The 19022-nt window shown below is 45.8% G+C and overlaps 3 protein-coding genes across 3 annotated transcripts; all 3 read left to right on the forward strand.

Annotated features, from left to right (window-relative positions):
• Positions 1 to 1810: 1810 nt before the first annotated feature.
• On the forward strand, positions 1811 to 7205 carry LOC100821694 (proline-rich receptor-like protein kinase PERK1). Its single transcript, XM_003565839.4, has 8 exons — positions 1811 to 2762; positions 3362 to 3874; positions 4617 to 4703; positions 4807 to 4877; positions 5130 to 5206; positions 5366 to 5513; positions 6148 to 6309; positions 6572 to 7205. The coding sequence occupies exons 1-8, from the start codon at positions 2252 to 2254 to the stop codon at positions 6899 to 6901; spliced, it is 1899 nt and encodes a 632-aa protein (XP_003565887.3). The 5' UTR covers positions 1811 to 2251; the 3' UTR covers positions 6902 to 7205.
• Positions 7206 to 8057: 852 nt separating this feature from the next.
• On the forward strand, positions 8058 to 12849 carry LOC100827564 (ras-related protein Rab7). The gene is made up of 7 exons (XM_003565852.4): positions 8058 to 8311; positions 8412 to 8438; positions 8554 to 8653; positions 11692 to 11838; positions 11916 to 11996; positions 12082 to 12227; positions 12386 to 12849. The coding sequence occupies exons 1-7, from the start codon at positions 8259 to 8261 to the stop codon at positions 12453 to 12455; spliced, it is 624 nt and encodes a 207-aa protein (XP_003565900.1). The 5' UTR covers positions 8058 to 8258; the 3' UTR covers positions 12456 to 12849.
• Positions 12850 to 15737: 2888 nt separating this feature from the next.
• On the forward strand, positions 15738 to 18522 carry LOC100845172 (cytochrome P450 71A1). The gene is made up of 2 exons (XM_003565831.4): positions 15738 to 16822; positions 17609 to 18522. Exons 1-2 carry the CDS (start codon positions 15854 to 15856, stop codon positions 18266 to 18268), a joined length of 1629 nt encoding a protein of 542 aa, XP_003565879.1. The 5' UTR covers positions 15738 to 15853; the 3' UTR covers positions 18269 to 18522.
• The last annotated feature ends 500 nt before the right edge of the window (positions 18523 to 19022 follow it).

Below are 19022 nucleotides of genomic sequence, written 5' to 3' on the forward strand. Positions count from 1 at the left end.
AAACGGAGCCACATATACGCCCTGACCGGTGAAAAGCCAGTGGAATGGCTGGCCTTTGCTTGCATACGCATCGACTTCAACTTTCAATTGGTCGAGATATCGATGTTACACGAAAGATCAATTAATCATGCCACGAATTACTCGCAGGTCGATCGATCCATCATGTACCGATCATATCTTTAAATTGCGTCAACATCAAACAATATTGTATATATATTAGAACGTTGATTGCTCGCCTTTAGCAAGGTTTGGACAGTCTCCAGTCTGGATTTAGATAATAGGGGATGACAAAACACGCAAGCTGAATGCACCGCCCAATGCTCATCCGAGTTGTACGGTTGTACACAGACCGGCGCCACCGCGCCACCTATCGCATTTGTACTAGGCGCGCCATGCTCCTTTTTCTGTTTGGAGTGTTTTCTAGAAACTGCTCAGCTTATCATTTTTTTAGTTGGTGGGTGGCTTTATTGTGTTGTTAGTTACTCACAAAAAATACACAACAAGAGTACGGGGAATTTTATTACCAGTGAAACTGTGAACACAGTCTCCAAAAATACAACTCTTAGTGTACCTCGAACAAATTCACATGTAGAAGTTTTAGAATAGAATTTGCAGAAATACGAGTTTTCACACGTTAACAAGCCGTTTGGTAGCCCTCGTTTCTTTCCATTTGGTAGAAATAAAATAAAATCAAAATTTTGATATAATTTCATTTTACAGCTCGTTTGGCATCTATTATTTGGGCTTAGAATTCTGGAATTCATTTTGAATTTCAGACACAAACTTGTTTGGTTGTCACGGAATTGGTCAGAGGAATTCAATCTCAAATTCCATGAAATTGCACTGTAGCTAACCCCAATTTTCTCTCCAAAAGTCATCATTTCTCTGAAATTGTTTCTCACTCTACAAATCTTGTGATAGACAAACATGATTTTTGAAAAAAATTTCAAATTCAGCCAAATGAAATCCTATCAAAAATTAGATTTAAAATGAAACGAAACGATGGTTACCTAACGGGCTGTCTCTTCCATACAATCTTCTGACCGGGTTCCAACATCATCACTTAATGACTTGCTACTCTCTTGTAGAGATATTTTATCATGATGAGGAATGAAGGAATAAAAACGAAAGTATATATATGTACAAGCCTCGTTAATCTGGTGACAAGACAGTACTAGTAAAAAAGAAAGAAAGAAACCCAATAAAATCAATCAGATATCCATATACGCGGTAAGCACGGCATGTGCCGTGGAATACCTATCTAATCCAATCGTATGATTCGATTACATGTCCTGGAATCAATTCGTCAACTGCTTTTGGAAAGTTTCCGTCGAGCCGGACACGCTTGACATTGCTGCAACTCTCCTGCTCCTAGGAGGAAAAACCGGGACGTACGGGGACGGAGCAGCACCCGTAGAACCAGAAATCCCATCCCTTGACACGTCACCTTTCTCATTCAAAGGCTGGCGTCGCTCACTGACAACGAGGGCCCCCACATATCTCAGCAAAAAAAGACTTTCACCATCATCCCGCGGTATAACCGGGATTAAAATGTCGTCAGCGGAAAGCAAACCTGACGGCGTGGGGGCCCCCGTCCGAGCCGGGAAACTGGGTCCAGGTCCCACCACCAAATGCCGCGGGTCCTGACCCGTTAACCTTGAGAATGACATCGGGCCCGCCAGGTTTTGCCCCACCTGTCAGCGGTGCGTGGTGATTGAGCAGGAGGGGGACGGGGGAATTTTGTTTCTATGCTGATGACAGAGGGGAATGGGATTCGCGGAAACGGAAAGCGCGGGCGGCCGGGCCGCGTGAAGGCAGCGGCAGCGGAACGACTAGACTGGCCTACCCCCGCACGCACACGGCCGCGCTGTCCGTCGCTCAATTCCGAGAGCTTTTATTCCCTAGCCAGTAGCCACAGCCTCCTCCACCGTCGTCGTCGCGTCGGGATCCCCGCACCATTAGTCTCCACTTCCTTCCTTCCCCAACTGGCCGGCCATACTCGCTAGTGCGGCGACGTGCTGCTGGCCCTCCAACGAGTCGCGATCCGAACCTCCCCCTTCGCAATTCCCCCCCGGTACCCACCACCAGCCCCGGGGAAAAAGCGCTCCCGGCCCCGTCCTTGCTTATCTTTTGCTCCGCTCCGCCCGCTCTCGGTGGTAGGAGGAGACGAGGAGTTGTGCTGCAGTGGTGCAGTTAGGAGGAGTAGCGAGGAAGGAAAGGGAGTGCGCGCGGCCCAGAGCGCGCCGCGGCGATGTCGTCGCCGTCGCCGCCCGCCGCGCCGGGGCCGGCTTCGCCGCCGAGCAACCGCACGGCGCCCGCGGCCTCCGCGCCGCCCCCGGCCAACTCCACCTCCCCGTCGCCGCCGGCCGCCGTGCCACCGCCGGCGACGCCCTCCGCGCCGCCCCCGTCGTCTTCGGGCACTCCCGCGACCCCTTCCGTCCCGCCCCCCGCGACGCCGGGCACGACGCCCCCCGCCGCGCCCTCCCCCCCGTCGACCACGCCGTCTCCGCCGTCCGATAGATTCACGCCGCCGGCCCCGGCCACGCCGCAGTCGCCCAGCAACAACGGGATGACGACGCCCGTGGTGGTGGGGATCGCCGTCGGCGGGCTGATTGCGCTGCTGCTCGCCAGCCTCCTCTGCTTCTGCTTGCTCAAGAAGAAGAGGCGCCACCACCCGCACCACCCGCCGCCTCCGCCGCCCCACCACCTGCACTACTACGGCCACCCGCCGCCGCCGCCACCCCCGCCGCCAGTGTTCAAAGGTGAGATGATCAAGCCCGTAAACACTCCTCGATGCTTGTCTCGGAGGTGATACAGATCTCTTTTGCGTTCCTTGTCTCACTGGAAAGTCACATCCCTGTCGCTTGCAATTGTTATTTGCGTTCTTGACAAATGTGGCTGTGGCTTCTGACGTACGTACAAGTGTGACTTTTTTTTTCCCGTGGTTTTGGTGCCTTGAAGATTGGTTTTCTTTCGATCACGTTATTGTTATGGCTTCATGGAGATTAAATATTCAAAATTTCGGCAGAAATTGATGTCTCCTGGATATGGCTAATTTTAGTACGAGGCAGTGATAGCGTGGATCTTCATCTGATTTTGAGATAATCAGAATGTTTTATTTTGAAAAGAAAAATCACTAGCCCTGCATGTTGTATCATTGCTCTCCGGGGTTAGTGGAATTTTCTTTGTTTAAGACAAATCTTTGATGTGAATTATGTCCTTTTCGGATTAAGGTAGCATCACCATGTAAATGTGTGTATTTCATTTTTATTGAATTTTGAACAGGTAAATCTGATTGGAATGGCTATTATTCTACGCGAGTTGCTGACATCTTTTTTGCACAATTCTTGTTCTGCTGCAGGTGATCAATATGGTGGGGGGTACCAAAATTGGCAGCATAATGCTCCTCCACCACCACCTGATCACGTGGTGAAGATGCATCCAAATCCTTCCCCCAAACCGACTCCTCCCCCACTTAATGTAAACAGTAGTGGTTCTGCTTCAAATTATTCGGGTGGTGGTGAGAACCGACCTCTGCAATCGCCGCTTGCCAACGCTCTCAGCTTTTCAAGATCCACCTTTACCTACGAAGAGTTGGCGGCAGCAACCGATGGATTCTCTGATGCTAATCTTCTTGGACAAGGTGGTTTTGGATTTGTCCACAAAGGAGTGCTGAATGGCACTGAAGTTGCAATCAAACAATTGAGAGACGGAAGTGGCCAGGGAGAGCGTGAATTCCAGGCAGAAGTTGAGATTATCAGCCGAGTACATCACAAACATCTTGTAACACTGGTTGGGTATTGCATTTCTGAAGACAAGCGGTTGCTTGTCTATGAGTTTGTTCCGAACAACACAATGGAATTCCACTTACATGGTATGATTTCTTGTTGTATTTGCATCAATTTTGCTTCTTGTCTTTTGAAATGCTCTCTAATCTTGTCCTTACAAGTCAATTAGGACATCTTTTGTTCTAAATTATGTACCCACAAATCTCCTAGTTATTGCCTTTTTATTATTATCAACTGCCCTACGAGTTGTGGCCTAGTAAATTTTCAGGTGATTTAAAGTTAAACCTGTGATACTGAAATGATTTGAATTAATATTTATGCTACGAAAAAATTGTTCTAGTATAATTGGCAATTTCATCAAGTGCATTGTTCAAAGAATGAAATACCATGAGGCCATGACTTGAGAACATTACAATTAAATAGCAGTCCCCCGGTCTCTCTACCTTAACTGCCATAGAATTTCAAGGGATAACGATAAGAATGACCAAACACATTCCCAGAAGGTACCAGCTTAATTGCTGCCTTTTCTTCAGTTAAATTATGTTTATTTTTCTCCGGTTTCATCGAACTGGGAAAATACAACAATTGTTTTGGCTACCATTGAAAAGACAATGATTTTAGGTTTATTGTGTACTCCCTCAGTTCCCTTTACAAGACGTTTTGGCAAGTCAATAGTCTTAAAAAGGAACAGGGGAAGTACCTTTTTATGTAGATTCGGAAAACATTGTTCTGAACCTCCTATCATGCAAAATGTTGGCTATTCTCAGTTGGACTGTATTCTCTTGAGCATTTGTTCAGGCCTTAGGGATTATTTACGTGTCTTTCCAGGAAGGCGCGGACCAACCATGGATTGGCCTGCAAGACTACGGATTGCTTTGGGTTCTGCAAAGGGATTGGCGTATCTTCATGAAGACTGTGAGCTCCCACCCATAGCTACTTGTTATACTTTTAGTTTTCTTTTTCACATTCGAAAAGGTATGTAGCTGTAGTGTCCTGATTTTATTTCTTTACTTCACAGGCCATCCTAAGATTATTCATCGTGACATAAAGGCATCAAATATTCTTCTAGATTTCAGATTTGAAGCTAAGGTACTTCATTCATTTCCATTTTGTTCTGTTTCTATTTAATTTCTGGAATATCCGTCTTTATTTTCATTTCCCCAACTTAGTATCTGGTAGCGGGGTGTTCCCTGCAAACCGCTAATTGATATGAGTAAATTCAGAAAACACAGTTGACATTTGTGACAACCTGATGTATAATCAATCACCTTGAACAGAGTTAGTATCAGCCTTCTCATACAAATTCTTGGATGTGTAATTCAAGTAACCTTTTTCTTACAGGTGGCAGATTTTGGACTAGCAAAGCTAACCTCTGACAATAACACTCATGTTTCTACCAGAGTAATGGGCACATTTGGGTAAGTTTGATCTTTCAGTGAAATGTTATCTCAAATGTTACTAAATGACATCAATCAAGATGTCACATAGTAAGCAATCGATTTATTACAGCAACTAACATGCATGTAATGTCTGCTTTATGAAAGTTACAGACCTGACAGTGTTGATTCTTCCCTTAGGTACCTTGCACCAGAGTATGCTTCTTCCGGCAAGCTCACTGAGAAATCAGATGTTTTTTCTTTTGGAGTAATGCTTCTTGAGCTAATAACTGGGCGCCGTCCTGTTAGTTCAAAACAAGCGCATATGGATGACAGCTTGGTTGATTGGGTAAGTGAAATTTGTTTTACACAGTATTGTAAGTTTGTAACTGCCAGGGTAAAAAAGTACTCCCTCCGTTTCATAATTCTTGTCTCAAGTTTGCCCAAAACTGGATGTATCTATTCCTAAAAAGTGTCTAGATACATGTAATATTTCGACAAGAATTATGGAACAGAGGTAGTAGTTGTTTTATTTCTTGTCATTGTACATTAAGGTTTTATTCACGGGTCACTTTGACTGTAATTAGTCTTATGAATAAAATCCAATCATGTATTAGGCTGTCTTGGCACTTAATTCCAATCATGTAAAATCCTCATATTCTTATAAACTACTACTTGCTATTCATCGATAAAAAAAACAAATTACTGGCTGTGTGCATCTTTGAATGAAGAAGTCAGGGGAGTGTTCTCTTCCATTGTCTTAAAAAAATCATCGAAGATGGACGTATTTATCTCTATATATGATCATGTATCTTGGCCTTTGAATCTTAAGCTTTTACGCTTCTGTATTTATTCTTCATGGTGTTTACGATCTTAACTTTTCATACTGAATACTCCATGCCTCTTCCACGATCATCTGTTTATTTGACGTTTTTTTTAAAGAAAAAATCGTTCAATCCTATTCTCTTCCTTTCCCCCTGCAGGCAAGGCCTTTAATGACACGAGCATCTGAGGATGGCAACTATGATTCTTTAGTGGATCCTCATCTAGGAACAGAGTTCAATGAAAACGAGATGGAAAGGATGATAGCCTGCGCAGCTGCTTGTGTACGCCATTCTGCACGGCGACGTCCACGCATGAGCCAGGTACATTTCTGTACTGGTTTCTCTTGTAAACACAGATTCATCACACTTCTTTGCCTTCAAGCTTTGTTTGTTGGCATGTGGCTACATCATAAGTATAGCAAATAAAAAAAGTCAACGGTGAAAATTACTGTTAAGACTCGAGAAATGGGAATACACCATTATGGCAAGACAATGTTCCATTTATGTGCTCTCCAAATTATGTCTGCTATTTGATCTACCGGTGTTATAACCAGAATGAAGTTAACCTCGATGTAACAAACAGGTTGTTCGGGCCTTGGAAGGCGACGTATCTCTGGATGATCTGCACGAAGGTGTTCGACCTGGCCACAGTCGGTTTATGGGATCACACACCAGCTCCGAGTACGACACCGGACAGTACAATGAAGACCTGAAGAAGTTCAGGAAGATGGCACTTGGGAACAGTGGCCTCCAGAGCAGCCAGCTGACGCCATCCAGCGAGCACGGCCAGAACCATTCTGGCGGGAGCAGTGATAGCCATCATCAAACGCAGGAGATAGAGATGGGGGCCGAGAAAAGAGACAACGGAGGTGGTGTCCACGGTGGTGGGGAGAGCCAAGCTTCCATGAGATGACCTATCTCTCTTGTCTTTCTTGTTGCTGGAAAGTTTCAATGACAGCAGATTTGTAAATCCGCAGCCTAGCTTCACATAAGTTGCCTAACTTGCTCGCAACGAACAAAAATTGTTTGGTTGAGATGTAGATTTTTTTGGTAGCCGCAAATCTCTGCTTCTTTCTCTTCACCAATGCTGCAGTTCTACTCTCATTTGCACACTGCATTCTCTCTTGATATATGACCTTCCATTGGCTAGCGTCTGGATTCAATATGCTTGAAATTGAAAGAAGGCTAATGGAGTAATAGAGGTGGTGTTGGATTCAGTGAAAGAGCCAGTCGTGCCGTCGTGGATTCGTTGGACAAGGCTGTATGCTTCCATGCCACTTCCTGGTGCAGTATCCCCCATCCCCATGTTCTGTCGTTTGTTTGTTCATGAGTCACGATAGAACAGGTCTGTGCACTACAGGTCGCAGCAATGATATGGCTGCAATTATGTATGATATCTGGTATATGTGCAGCCGGAAGTCCAAGATAAAACCAAAGATGCTGGCTGATCTGTACAGGGTCGGCGTTTTGGACAGTGTTTCCATTATCTATCGCCAGATCTTGCAACCAACGAGGTCCGGGCTAGTAGTGTATGGTAGTCTAATGATTGCACTGGTCTTTAAATTATTAACTCTCAGTACATTTCATTCTATACACAATATCTTAATGAAATGGAATGTAATCTTATGAATCCAGTTAATTTTATTTCTTTTTGAAAAATCAAATGCACCTTCTTGTTATCTCTCTCTTCACTCGGTCTGTATTGTTCAAATCTTATAGGTTTGCATTTTAATCTATTGTCTTTCTCGTTATATTTTCTTTTTTTCCTGCAATCCAAAGAACCTATTATTGATTTTTCTCCATCTTATCATCTTATGCTATGGTCCGTCCACAAGCGGAATGTTTCTTTGGTCGATTTTGACCAAATTTCTGGGTTTTTTCGGTTTTGCCCCTATGATCTTCTGTAAATTAGCATCCTAGCTATCGTAAGTATACAGGTAGCACAAAGCTATCATTTGGACTTATATCTCCCTGTCTCTATCAATATATTAATGAAAAATAATGAAATAATACCGACTGATTGCTAATTGGATGGTTATTTGACCACAAAACATTGACGGAATAATTGCCTGCAATCATCCTAACAAACAAACAAACGAACGAACAGGTGGAACAGCAAACCTTCCAGCAAAACGCATTCTTCTTTTCCGTGACAACGCCACACCAATCCCAAAGCAAAATTTTCCGATCCCCAGTTCAGCCCTCCTCCCTCCCCTCCTCCCCGCTCCTCGTGCTCCGATCCGACCCTAGCCCGGCCCAGATCCGCGTCCATGGCGTCGCGCAGGCGAATGCTCCTCAAGGTCATCATCCTCGGCGACAGCGGGTGCGCGGCAACTACACCTTTCCCCCATTTTTTTTGGATTTTTTAGATGGTTGTCTTTTCGCTGTTTTCTGATCCCTTTTGCGCTATCGTCTGTTGCCAGTGTCGGGAAGACGTCACTGATGAACCAGTAAGCCAAACCGCAATCTCGCCTTTGTCTGATTCGTCAAATTTGATTGCTGTAACTGTTTTTTTTTTCGGAGGCGGTTTCTCAGCTTTGAACGATTTGGGTGGTTCCTGTGCAGGTACGTGAACAACAAGTTCAGCAACCAGTATAAGGCGACGATCGGCGCGGATTTCCTGACCAAGGAGGTGCAGATCGACGATCGGCTCTTCACATTGCAGGTTTGGCATTTTTTGGGTTCCTCGGAATCACTTCGTAGCTCAATCTTTATTGGATTGAGGCGCTTATTGCTAGTTTGTGCTGTTGGTTAATCCATGGTATCTTAGATTTTCAAGACATAATGCATTTTCTGCTGTTGGAGATGTGACGAACTTGTCCGGTTGTGAATGAATCGCACTGCTAAATTGATAAGTACTGATTTAGTCTAGTGCTCTGAAGTCTACATAGGATTGACGATGATCCAGAGTCGTACTGACAGATGATCCTTGTAATTTGTTTATAACAGGTTGGGAAGGTTGCTACATTAGTCACTTAGGTCATACTAGTGACATTGAGTTAAGGGGTAACTTCTGCAAACATCCTGTTGGGTTGCTTATTGGAGAGGTTAACGAAATTACAGATTATTAGAAGAAAAAATATCAAAAGATGCGTTAGCACGAGCCTATAGCTAATTTATCACTCTGCTTAGCCAAATTGAAAGGCACACTACATGATAACCAATAAGTCCTCTCAATAAGCTACATGGACCATTATGGGATGATTGCAAAAGAAACCAGATCAAGTCAGCTCTAGTTTAGTATACTCCACTTGGTTTGCATACCTAGTGCAGTTCAATTCTTAAGGATGAGGAGTGAAACCTAATTGTCCAGTGGGATAGTCGGTTAGGAATCACTCAGGAACTGCGTGCCAATGCATTGAGACTAGAGGTGCAACATGGCGACCCTCAGGGTACCCTTTGACCCTCCTTAGTTCAAACAAATGAACTAGTTTTTCAAAAGTTGTGTCATTTTAAAACTTTAGTTCATTTGGTTGAACTAAGGAGGGTCAAAGGGTACCCTGAGGGTCACAAAGTTGCAGCTCTAATTGAGACAGAGAGAAAGCTGTCAAACGCTGAAAAAGAAACAATGCCCGCGTGCAGGACTAAAGAAAAGTAAAAACTGTACAGTTACAGAGGAAAAAATGACTCATCTGACTCTTTGCAAAGTTATGGCTTCAGTGCTTCACTAATGTGAGTGACTATGAATATCAGCAAAAAATAGAAGTGACGCCAAAACTTGACTGTGTTTGCTAAGGTCTTTTATTTTGTAGCAATCTGTAATTTTATCTTTATTTCTGGAGTTTCCTTTCTCTTACGCTGTTACTTGCACAAGATAATTTCTGTAGCTAATCCTCCAATACTATCAATCTATCATATACTGATGAACACGTAGGTACTATTACCCAAACTTCATGGAGCACGTACTAACTTTTGTTAATACCAAGAAATTTGAGATTGGTATAACTGGGACTGAATGATTGTGCAGAGCTGTTATCTGCTGGCAGTCTACTTTTAAATTCGGTATAGATACTGCATTGAACATTTGGACCATGGCTGTTTTGTTAAACAAAACAAGGAATGAAACAGCCTGTTCATGTGCATTGTCCATGGTGTTTATCATTCATTCATCATATCCAAATCAAGGGTCTGTCCATATGGGATAATTAACATATTCATGTCTTGCCTATATCTGCGGTTCCATACATCTGCTTTTTACTCTGCCTGATAGTTTATTTGAATAAAAAAATAAGTGTTATTTGTTTGGAGTCCAGCTGTATGTTTAGTTATGTAGCAACAAACTATATACTCCCTCCGTCCTGAATTAACTGACGTGCATTTGTATGAGGATCTATACAAATCCATTGCAGATGCTTGGTTACAATGTGGACGGAGGGAGTACTTGGTATGCTGCTTGGTCTGATTGCAGCTGGCTGATTTGACGTACCACTTACCCGATGACTTTTTTCGAGAAAACGCGAAAGCTTTGCATCTGATGCATTGATTAAGAGAGAAATTTATGTACATGTCCAAAGCGGGCCACACCGAGATTACAACGGTACACGACTAAGTGTTTCTGTCCGCCTGGAGCAGTGCTCCAAGCCCAACTGCACCAGCATGCGCCCACAGCATAGCATCAGCCTTGACCAGGGCGGCGAGATTGGCGATACCGCAATATTGGGGGTCGCATTGTAGAAGACGGCATCATTGAGATGCTTCCAGATCCACCAGGCTGTTAGCATGATGAGCCTAGAGGTGCCCTTCCTAGCCATGGAAGGGGTGGAAGTGGAACAGACGGTCTCCTGCCACCAATCTGTGAATGGGGCTCCAGCGGATGGCTCGGTACCGGTGGATGGGATCTACGAGAGGACCTTGTACCAGAGCGGGAGAAAGAGCAATTGAGCAGGAGGTGGTTCATGGTCTCCAAGGACTGGTCGCAGAACAGACACCTCGGGCCATGGCTTGCCCTCCTTTCCGCTGTCCAGCAGCGGTACCACTTGCCTGATGACTGACTGATGAGTACTAGTTCTGTAGTTCAGCCATGGTAATATTAGAATATGCTTTTCTACGAGAGAGATGATTTACCACTTACCTGATGACTGACCGATGAGTACTAGTTCTGTAGTTTAGCCATGGTAATATTAGATTATGCTTTTTTAGGGAAATATTAGAATATGCTTTTCTACGAGAGAGATGATTTACCACTTACCTGATGACCGATGAGTACTACTACCTCCGATCCTAAATTGTTGTTGAAATATTACATGTATGTAGACACTTTTTATGAATAGATACATCCATATTTGGGCTAATGTGAGACAAGAATTTAGGATCGGAGGGAGTAGTTCTGTAGTTCAGCCAATGGTAATACTAGAATATGCTTTTCTACGAGAGAGATGATTTACCACTTACCTGATGACTGACCGATGAGTACGAGTTATGTAGTTCAGCCATGGTAATATTAGAATATGCTTTTCTACAAGAGAACAAAACCCACACCGTGCTGTTTGGATTTTGTTAATAACTTAATATTGCTTCAGCAAATGTAGAGAAATTACTTTTTTTTCATTCTTCACATGGTTCAGTGAAGTAACTCCAAATATTCATTGCTCTAGCTAATTAATCATTCCTTATATCATATATGCTTATAAACTTGGTTCCTTGTTAAGCAATAGTTCCCCTCACAGTTGATCTTACCACACTTGCATTTCCCCTGAAACGTAGATATGGGATACGGCTGGACAGGAGCGTTTTCAGAGTCTTGGTGTGGCATTTTATCGGGGAGCTGACTGTTGTGTTCTTGTATATGATGTGAATGTTACCAAGTCATTTGAAAAACTCAACAGTTGGCGTGAGGAATTCCTAATTCAAGTAAGTAACTTGCTTAGTTACTGGTCATTCAAACTGCAATAGATATACTGAAAGTTTGACCCATTATTCTATTGCAGGCTAGCCCATCAGATCCAGAGAATTTCCCTTTTGTTTTACTTGGAAATAAGATTGATGTCGATGGTGGTAACAGCCGGACTGTGAGTGTTTGTCACGACTAAGTGCTACTTACTCTTGGTTTAATTTTATACTTTATACCATTGTTTAGATTATTTTTGTTGTCAGGTTTCTGAGAAGAAGGCTAAAGCCTGGTGTGCTTCCAAGGGAAACATTCCGTATTTCGAGACATCTGCTAAAGAAGGCTTCAATGTGGAAGCAGCTTTTGAGTGTATAGCAAGGAATGCTGTCAAGAATGAACCTGAAGAAGATATGTAAGTTTACTTCTCTTGCCGTAGATGCATTGTTTAGACCAAAAGATAATAATTACTCAATTATTTCCTTGAGAAGGGTCCATTCGAAATAGTAACACCGAGATGCACTATTAATATTTATTAGGCGGCTAGATTGATGCTTTGCTAAATATTTGTAGATATCTTCCTGATACAATTGACGTGGGGGGTGCTGGAAGGCAACAACGCTCGTCAGGCTGTGAATGCTAGAAGATTTGGATGAAAAGATTTCATCCGTTGGTTCTATTGTGTTGGTGCTTGCCCTTCTCTTTCTGTGTTGGATATATTTAGCTTGAAAGCTGCTGCTTGCTGCTTGCGATTGCTACATATGGTTGAGTAGTGTTTAAGCTCCGACAAAATTGGAGAATATTCATTTGTAACTTATGATTCTTTGTATGAGCACTAGATGGTATATAGTTTTGGATTTTTGTTAGTCTTTGCGAGCTTCCCATTGTTTTGGTGCATATATATCTTGGAACATCCTTTTTCTTTTCTTGTGAACGTTTGTAAATGGACAGAAAAACAGCCCAAATTCCTCTGTTTTCCTACTCTACCCATTTGGATGGTACATCCAGATATTTGTATCTATATGGTTTGCATCTTACCGTAGCTCGCTGCTCTATTTTTTTTTTCCCATTTCCATTACTGTATTGGGTGGTATATAGTTTGGCCAGTATCATACATGTGTGTATACATCCAATTATTTGTTGTGTTGATTCTACAATTATCTTGAAGGATACGTTGTCCCAGCTTGTGTGCAACTCCAGCGAGGAATTTTATTTGAATCTTAGTGCCGGAGCATTTGCCATTTCCGTTCGCCCGTGCACGTGCTCAAAACGACCACCTCAATCATCTGCTCCATACGAGTATACGACAGAGGGAGCGGCAACACGATGTCTACATTTAGCCGCACTTTGCGTGCGGTACTCGACAACTTCTAAAAGCGCTATTCGGTGCGGTGCAGTCTGGCGACATGTGTCATGTGTGCTTAATCGGTTTTGGAGTCGATCAGATGAAGGGGCGACAATTAATTAGCACCGGCAGAGATGCTCGATTCCTCGGATCCTGACTCTCTCAATTCTAAAGAATGGAAGCCTTTTCAGTTAATATTTGCGACAAACTCTATGTTGCATGTACAAGAAGTGGAAGTCAAACTCTTGCAAGAACATCAAAAGGTCCAAAACGATGTTCTAAAGCCTTTTTGCGAGATGAGTGAAGGTCATAATATATATGTCGATGCAGTTCGGAAAAAAAATGTTGGAAATTCCAATCTTTATGCAGGGAACAAGATGATGGCTGGACCGAGGATCTTTATCCACATACCGCAACCTTCTAGTCAACATTTGTTCTTTGCGGCTAGGTCGATGGTCTCATCTCCGCTACAAGCACAAGCACTTGGACTGAAACTAGCGGAAAAAATTGCACATATTTTTTCTTTGCAGGACCCAAATTTCTTCACAGATAACCAAACGGTGGCGTTACAGGTTCAACAAAGAGAACAAGCCTCAAATCAATCAGTTTCTGCAGTCCACCGCGCAGCTGAATCCAAAGACATACAAAATCAATAGATATCTTAATAACTTTGCCCATAGAGAAGCTCAGTTAGCTTATAGTCAAAATAATGACCAGCATTGCATCTTTACCCGTATGGGTATAAGTCATGATAGGGACAACTGTCCAGTTACAAGGACACTTCAATCTTTAAGTGAGAATCAGTTCTCACCTCTCTCTGTGACTTTTCAGTTACTTTGAATAAAATCGTTCAGTTTTTTTAAAAAGATCCTGGCTCTTCCTGTTAGGACATCTCCAACAATACAGGTCAGCAGGCAGTACAGTATGACACATCAGCAAATGGGTTACGTCGCAAGGGAAAACACGAAAACAGGTGAACAGGTTACTTCTGTCAGAAACGGTACATGCACACATACCAAGGCTCTAGTACCGATCTAAACAATTGTTGGAGGCCTTGTTACTTCAGATGGGACCCACCAAAACAGCCGGATCTTTTTGCGCATCGTCCTCTCCACGGTCTCATCCTCTCCCAGTTCTCTCCACAGACCCAAAAAATCCTTGACGAACTGCCGCCGGAGTCGATTCCCAGCCGGCCGCCACCACCATGACGAGGAAGCAGCACGGGCGATGCTCCGCGCAGCCCACCGGCTCCGTCGCGCCGCCTCCTCCACAACCATCCACCGGATGACCGGATGCGCCATCCCACCTCCTCTTTAGTTCACCGGCTGCGCCCCACCGCGTCCTCCGCTGCAGCATCTCGGGGCTATCGCGCCGCCTCCGCCACAGCACCCTTTCCGCGGTAGGGGTAAGGTTTGGGGAATTTTATGGCTCCACCTCTGCTGATCTATATGTGAGCGTGGGCTGATTTATGGGTCCGTTTTGTGGCCGGCTTCTCTCCATCCATGCTGCGTCTCCGGCCGGCGTCCATTCATCCCATGCCGGGGCCTATTCTCTCCCATCGATTAAGGCCTGGGTCATCTAACTCCCTCCATTTCTATCACCATCGGCCATGGATATTGGGAAAATTTGGTGTGTTCAATTTGTTGCTGATATATATGTATCCTGATTTTTTCTTCTCTTCATCTTTGCGGAAGATTTGTTTTCTTCAATCTGCTTGCCGGAGGTGTTGTCACATGTACCTCCCAAATGCATGTTTGCCCAAATTTATAAAGTTGTTTAAACAAAGTGAAAAGAATATTTTCAATTTTGTGCTATAACTGTAGGGTTTGAATCAGATATGCGTGGGTAGGCCGGGCCACAAAGTTAAAGTCCACGGTGGATCATCACTATAACAACCACAAGTGCAGCAATTACATAGTCAGAGGAGATTTTAGTACCAAGCTTAAAAACAATTCATTGGAGGGGTCGTTACTGTGTACGAGTTGGCACATTCTCTCACTTCTTCGTAACGATGTAAGCAGCGGCTTATTGAAGATGCCCTTAGCTGCTCTGTGCATGCACTTCCATTTTACTATATTTTAAACGTACATGTATGATTTTTTCCGTTTGGCAACGCCATCACAGGTTTAAGCACTGAAGCAAACCTCATGCATCTTTATGTTTTGTCACAAAATAGCCAGAAGAGTGATCTAATATCTCGTACGTTTTATGCTTACACACACGCACTACAGCATGCGTTTTCGCAAAACGCACATGGTTACCCTGAACTTGGCTTGCGGGCAAGCATCAGGTCCAACTGATGTAATGAAGTATGGGATTAGCTAGGCTTTGAGTTTTTGTTTCTTTTCTGAAAGAAGTCGTTCTACTCCTTTCCCCCTAAGCTAAAGGACAAGCACTCCCTCTGTGATTCCTGTTGATACAAGAGATAACTGGACTGCATCCCTGAAATTTGAAAGCTTTTTTTGGCTAAACTATGAGCTATCGAGTTGTTATCCCTTGGAGCGAAATCCAGCTTCGACTTGAGCTTGGACAAAATAGTCGCTTTCACAAATCAAGGAGCGCACGTTCGTTTGTAATGATTTATTTTATCACGCGCACGCGTCTATGTTACCACTAATAGGTGCCTTTGCTAATATTGGGATCCCGCTCTGCTGGGCTCCCATAAACGGAAGCAGAGCACTACGTACAGACGAACAATGGACGTCTCATCACTCGTTGCTGCTGTACTCTCACCCATCCTCCTCGTCGCGTTGTTCATATCTATCCTCTTCTTCACCAAGCGGCGGAGCCCTCCTCCATCCGGCAGCGATGTCCGGCGGCTGCCTCCTTCACCATGGGGCCTTCCCTTGCTGGGCCACCTCCCTCTCCTCGGCCCCTTGCCGCACCGGAAGCTCAAGTCCCTGGCCGAGGCGCACGGCCCGGTGATGCTCCTGCGGCTGGGCCGCGTGCCGACCGTGGTGGCCTCCTCCGCCGCCGCGGCGCACGAGGCCATGAAGACCCGCGACCTGGCCTTCGCGAGCCGCGCCAGGGTGCGCATGGCGGACCGGCTCCTCTACGGCCGGGACCTCGTGTTCGCGCCCTACGGCGAGTACTGGCGCCAGGCGCGCCGCGTCAGCGTGCTCCACCTCCTCAGCCCGCGCCGCGTCCTGGCTTTCCGCGCCGTCCGGGAGCAGGAGGCCGCCGCGCTGCTCGACCGCGTCCGCCACTCGCCGCCGGCGCCGGGGGGCGCCATGAACCTGAGCGACGCGCTCATCTCCTACGCCAACGCAGTCATCAAGCGCGCCGCGTTCGGCGACGACAAGGGGTACGGGATCGAGGGGGATGAAGGTGGGGAGAAGCTGAGGGAGGTGTTCGCGGAGTTTGAAGGGCTGCTGGGGACGGCCACGGTCGGGGAGTTCGTGCCGTGGCTGGCGTGGGCGGACAGTTACTTGATGCCGGGGCTGGACGCCAGGGTCGCGCGCACGTTCGAGGTGCTCGACGGGTTGCTCGAGAAGGTCATCGCCGGGCACCGCGAGAGGCGCCGGCGTCTCGGCGGAGCTGGGCGGATTGACGCCGGGGACGGGGATGACGACGATCGGCGGGACTTCGTGGACGTGCTGTTGGACGTGAGCGACACCGGAGAGGAGGCCGGTTTCGACACGATCGGCATCAAGGCCATTATCCTGGTACGTGTACGTCTCTGCTTCGTGCTTATCCACTAGCATCCACCGACCCGCGGCTAGCTTCAGTGTTGTCACTTCACTTTGGCCAGCATCGTTTTCTCGCTTCTACTGTTCTGCTATATGTACTGTAGCTTGCAGTCAACACACGATAGTTACGTACTACTGTTCAAGTTGGCCTTTGGAGAACATTTTGGATGAAATGCCAGGAGATCCTTGATCGTCGGTGGGATGAATCAGCATCGCTAACTTTACTTACTTACCTAGTTATCTCCATGCATATCTAGAAGCTCGGTGGACTGGACGAATTAGTTCAGATCGAGCATGCAGTTAGAGTAGCAGTTTGAAATTCTTTTCAAAGAAATGAGTAAACGTCATCCAACCAAGAGGCTCGATCACGCTTCTTGGTGTCGAAGGCCCACTAGTGTGTTGCATCAACGGTTTCTCGGGAATTTAACCCGAATCATCGTACACATGACACATGAGCGCAGACTGTCAAGACATCCGGACGATGAAGCTGCAGGAGAGCGCAGATTGAAACATGACAGACAACATCCCTTTTAGCTAGCGTTTCTTGGCTTATCGTGCTGTTGAACTTAACTCTCCCCTAGTTTTGGTCCTGTAATAGGATAGATGATCTCTGAGACTTCGTGGCCTATAGGCCTGCATTTCTTCACTCCTGCGCTTTCTGCTGAGGCAGATGAACAACTATGTTTCGTTTGTCGCAATGATGAATGGAACGGGGGGCTAGGCCCTTTTGATTTAATGACACATGAGTACATACACATGCAGGATATGTTCGGCGCCGCCACGGACACGACCTACACGACTCTAGAATGGGCCATGGCGGAGCTCATCAACCACCCACCCAAAATGCGCAAGCTCCAGGACGAGATCCGCCAGGCGGCGGCGACGGCGACGGCCAACGGCGCGGGCCGGATCACCGAGGCTCACCTGGGCAAGCTGCGGTACCTGAGGGCCGTGCTCAAGGAGACGCTCCGGCTGCACGCGCCGGTGCCGCTGCTGGTGCCCCGGGAGACGCTCCAGGACACGGAGCTGCTGGGCTACCGCGTGCCGGCCGGGACCCGCGTGATGATCAACGCGTGGGCCATCGGCCGCGACCCGACGGCGTGGGAGCGCGCCGAGGAGTTCTTGCCGGAGCGGTTCTTGGAGGATGGCCCCGCGGAGTATGCCGTGGTGGGGCAGAATGACGACTTCAGGTTCGTGCCGTTCGGTGCCGGGAGGAGAGGGTGCCCTGGCGTCGGGTTCGCCGTGCCGTCCATGGAGTTAGCGCTGGCGAGTTTGCTGTATAACTTTGACTGGGAGCTGCCGCGGCAGGAATATCAGGGCGGTGGGGGGTTGTCGAAGGTGGACATGAGCGAGCTGAATGGCCTGTCCGTCCGGCTCAAGACGACGCTGCGCCTGGTCGCTACGCCTTGGTCTCCTCCGTGAGGCTTGAGCTGAGCTGCGCGCACGAATCGGTAGCTTGGGATTGGTGGAATACGACACGCCGTACTTCCGAGCATTAGCATTCCTGTGCATGTATTATACGACATCAGATTTGTTGTACTACAAAACCTAGCTTGTACGTGCAACTTTGTAAAAATAAATAAATAAGCTCTCGCGTGGAGCAAGAGCATCCACACTCTTTAAATATATTGTCTCTATAGATGACTAAGGATTAGAGACAATCTCTAAGCATTGCAGCTCTCCGCCTCTAAACTATAGAGGTAGAAAATGTCTCTTTCCATGAAGATAACTTCTAAGCAATGTAATGCATGTAAAATAAAAGAGAGACTATAGATCATGAAAAAACTTCAAATACTTTATCCTCAGACGTGGGGTCCATCTTAGAGGTAAAATTGCCTCTAAGAACTGCAGCGTTTGGTGACAAGGTAAGAGATAGGGGGTGGGTCCCAATTTAGAGGTAAAACTACCTCTAAAGACTGTGGATGCCCTTAACAATTTACTGCTAGTCTGAGGAAACAGGCTACTCGCATCCCACATAATTGAGATCTGGAGTTCCCGATGGAAGCTATTCCTTTTTTTCGTTCTAATTTTATTTTTCTTGGTCTGTGATGTACAAAATACAGTGTTAGAATACGTGATTGGATGCACAGTCGCGCATGTGCATTTTGATCGAGGGTGTTCAGAATTAGCAATTTATACTTGAAAACATTCTATAATATTTTTTATAATTGAAGGA

This window comes from Brachypodium distachyon, chromosome 2, assembly GCF_000005505.3.
Source record: "Brachypodium distachyon strain Bd21 chromosome 2, Brachypodium_distachyon_v3.0, whole genome shotgun sequence".
NCBI classification, from domain to species: domain Eukaryota; kingdom Viridiplantae; phylum Streptophyta; class Magnoliopsida; order Poales; family Poaceae; genus Brachypodium; species Brachypodium distachyon.

Coding starts and splice junctions, on each gene's coding strand:
- LOC100821694 (XM_003565839.4), top strand. CDS start 2,252: ATGTCGTCGCCGTCGCCGCCCGCCGCGCCGGGGCCGGCTTCGCCGCCG. Junction 4,878..5,129: donor ATTTCAGATTTGAAGCTAAG/GTACTTCATTCA, acceptor TTTTTCTTACAG/GTGGCAGATTTTGGACTAGC. Junction 5,207..5,365: donor AGAGTAATGGGCACATTTGG/GTAAGTTTGATC, acceptor TTCTTCCCTTAG/GTACCTTGCACCAGAGTATG.
- LOC100827564 (XM_003565852.4), top strand. CDS start 8,259: ATGGCGTCGCGCAGGCGAATGCTCCTCAAGGTCATCATCCTCGGCGAC. Junction 8,312..8,411: donor ATCATCCTCGGCGACAGCGG/GTGCGCGGCAAC, acceptor GTCTGTTGCCAG/TGTCGGGAAGACGTCACTGA. Junction 11,839..11,915: donor GTGAGGAATTCCTAATTCAA/GTAAGTAACTTG, acceptor ATTCTATTGCAG/GCTAGCCCATCAGATCCAGA.
- LOC100845172 (XM_003565831.4), top strand. CDS start 15,854: ATGGACGTCTCATCACTCGTTGCTGCTGTACTCTCACCCATCCTCCTC. Junction 16,823..17,608: donor GCATCAAGGCCATTATCCTG/GTACGTGTACGT, acceptor ATACACATGCAG/GATATGTTCGGCGCCGCCAC.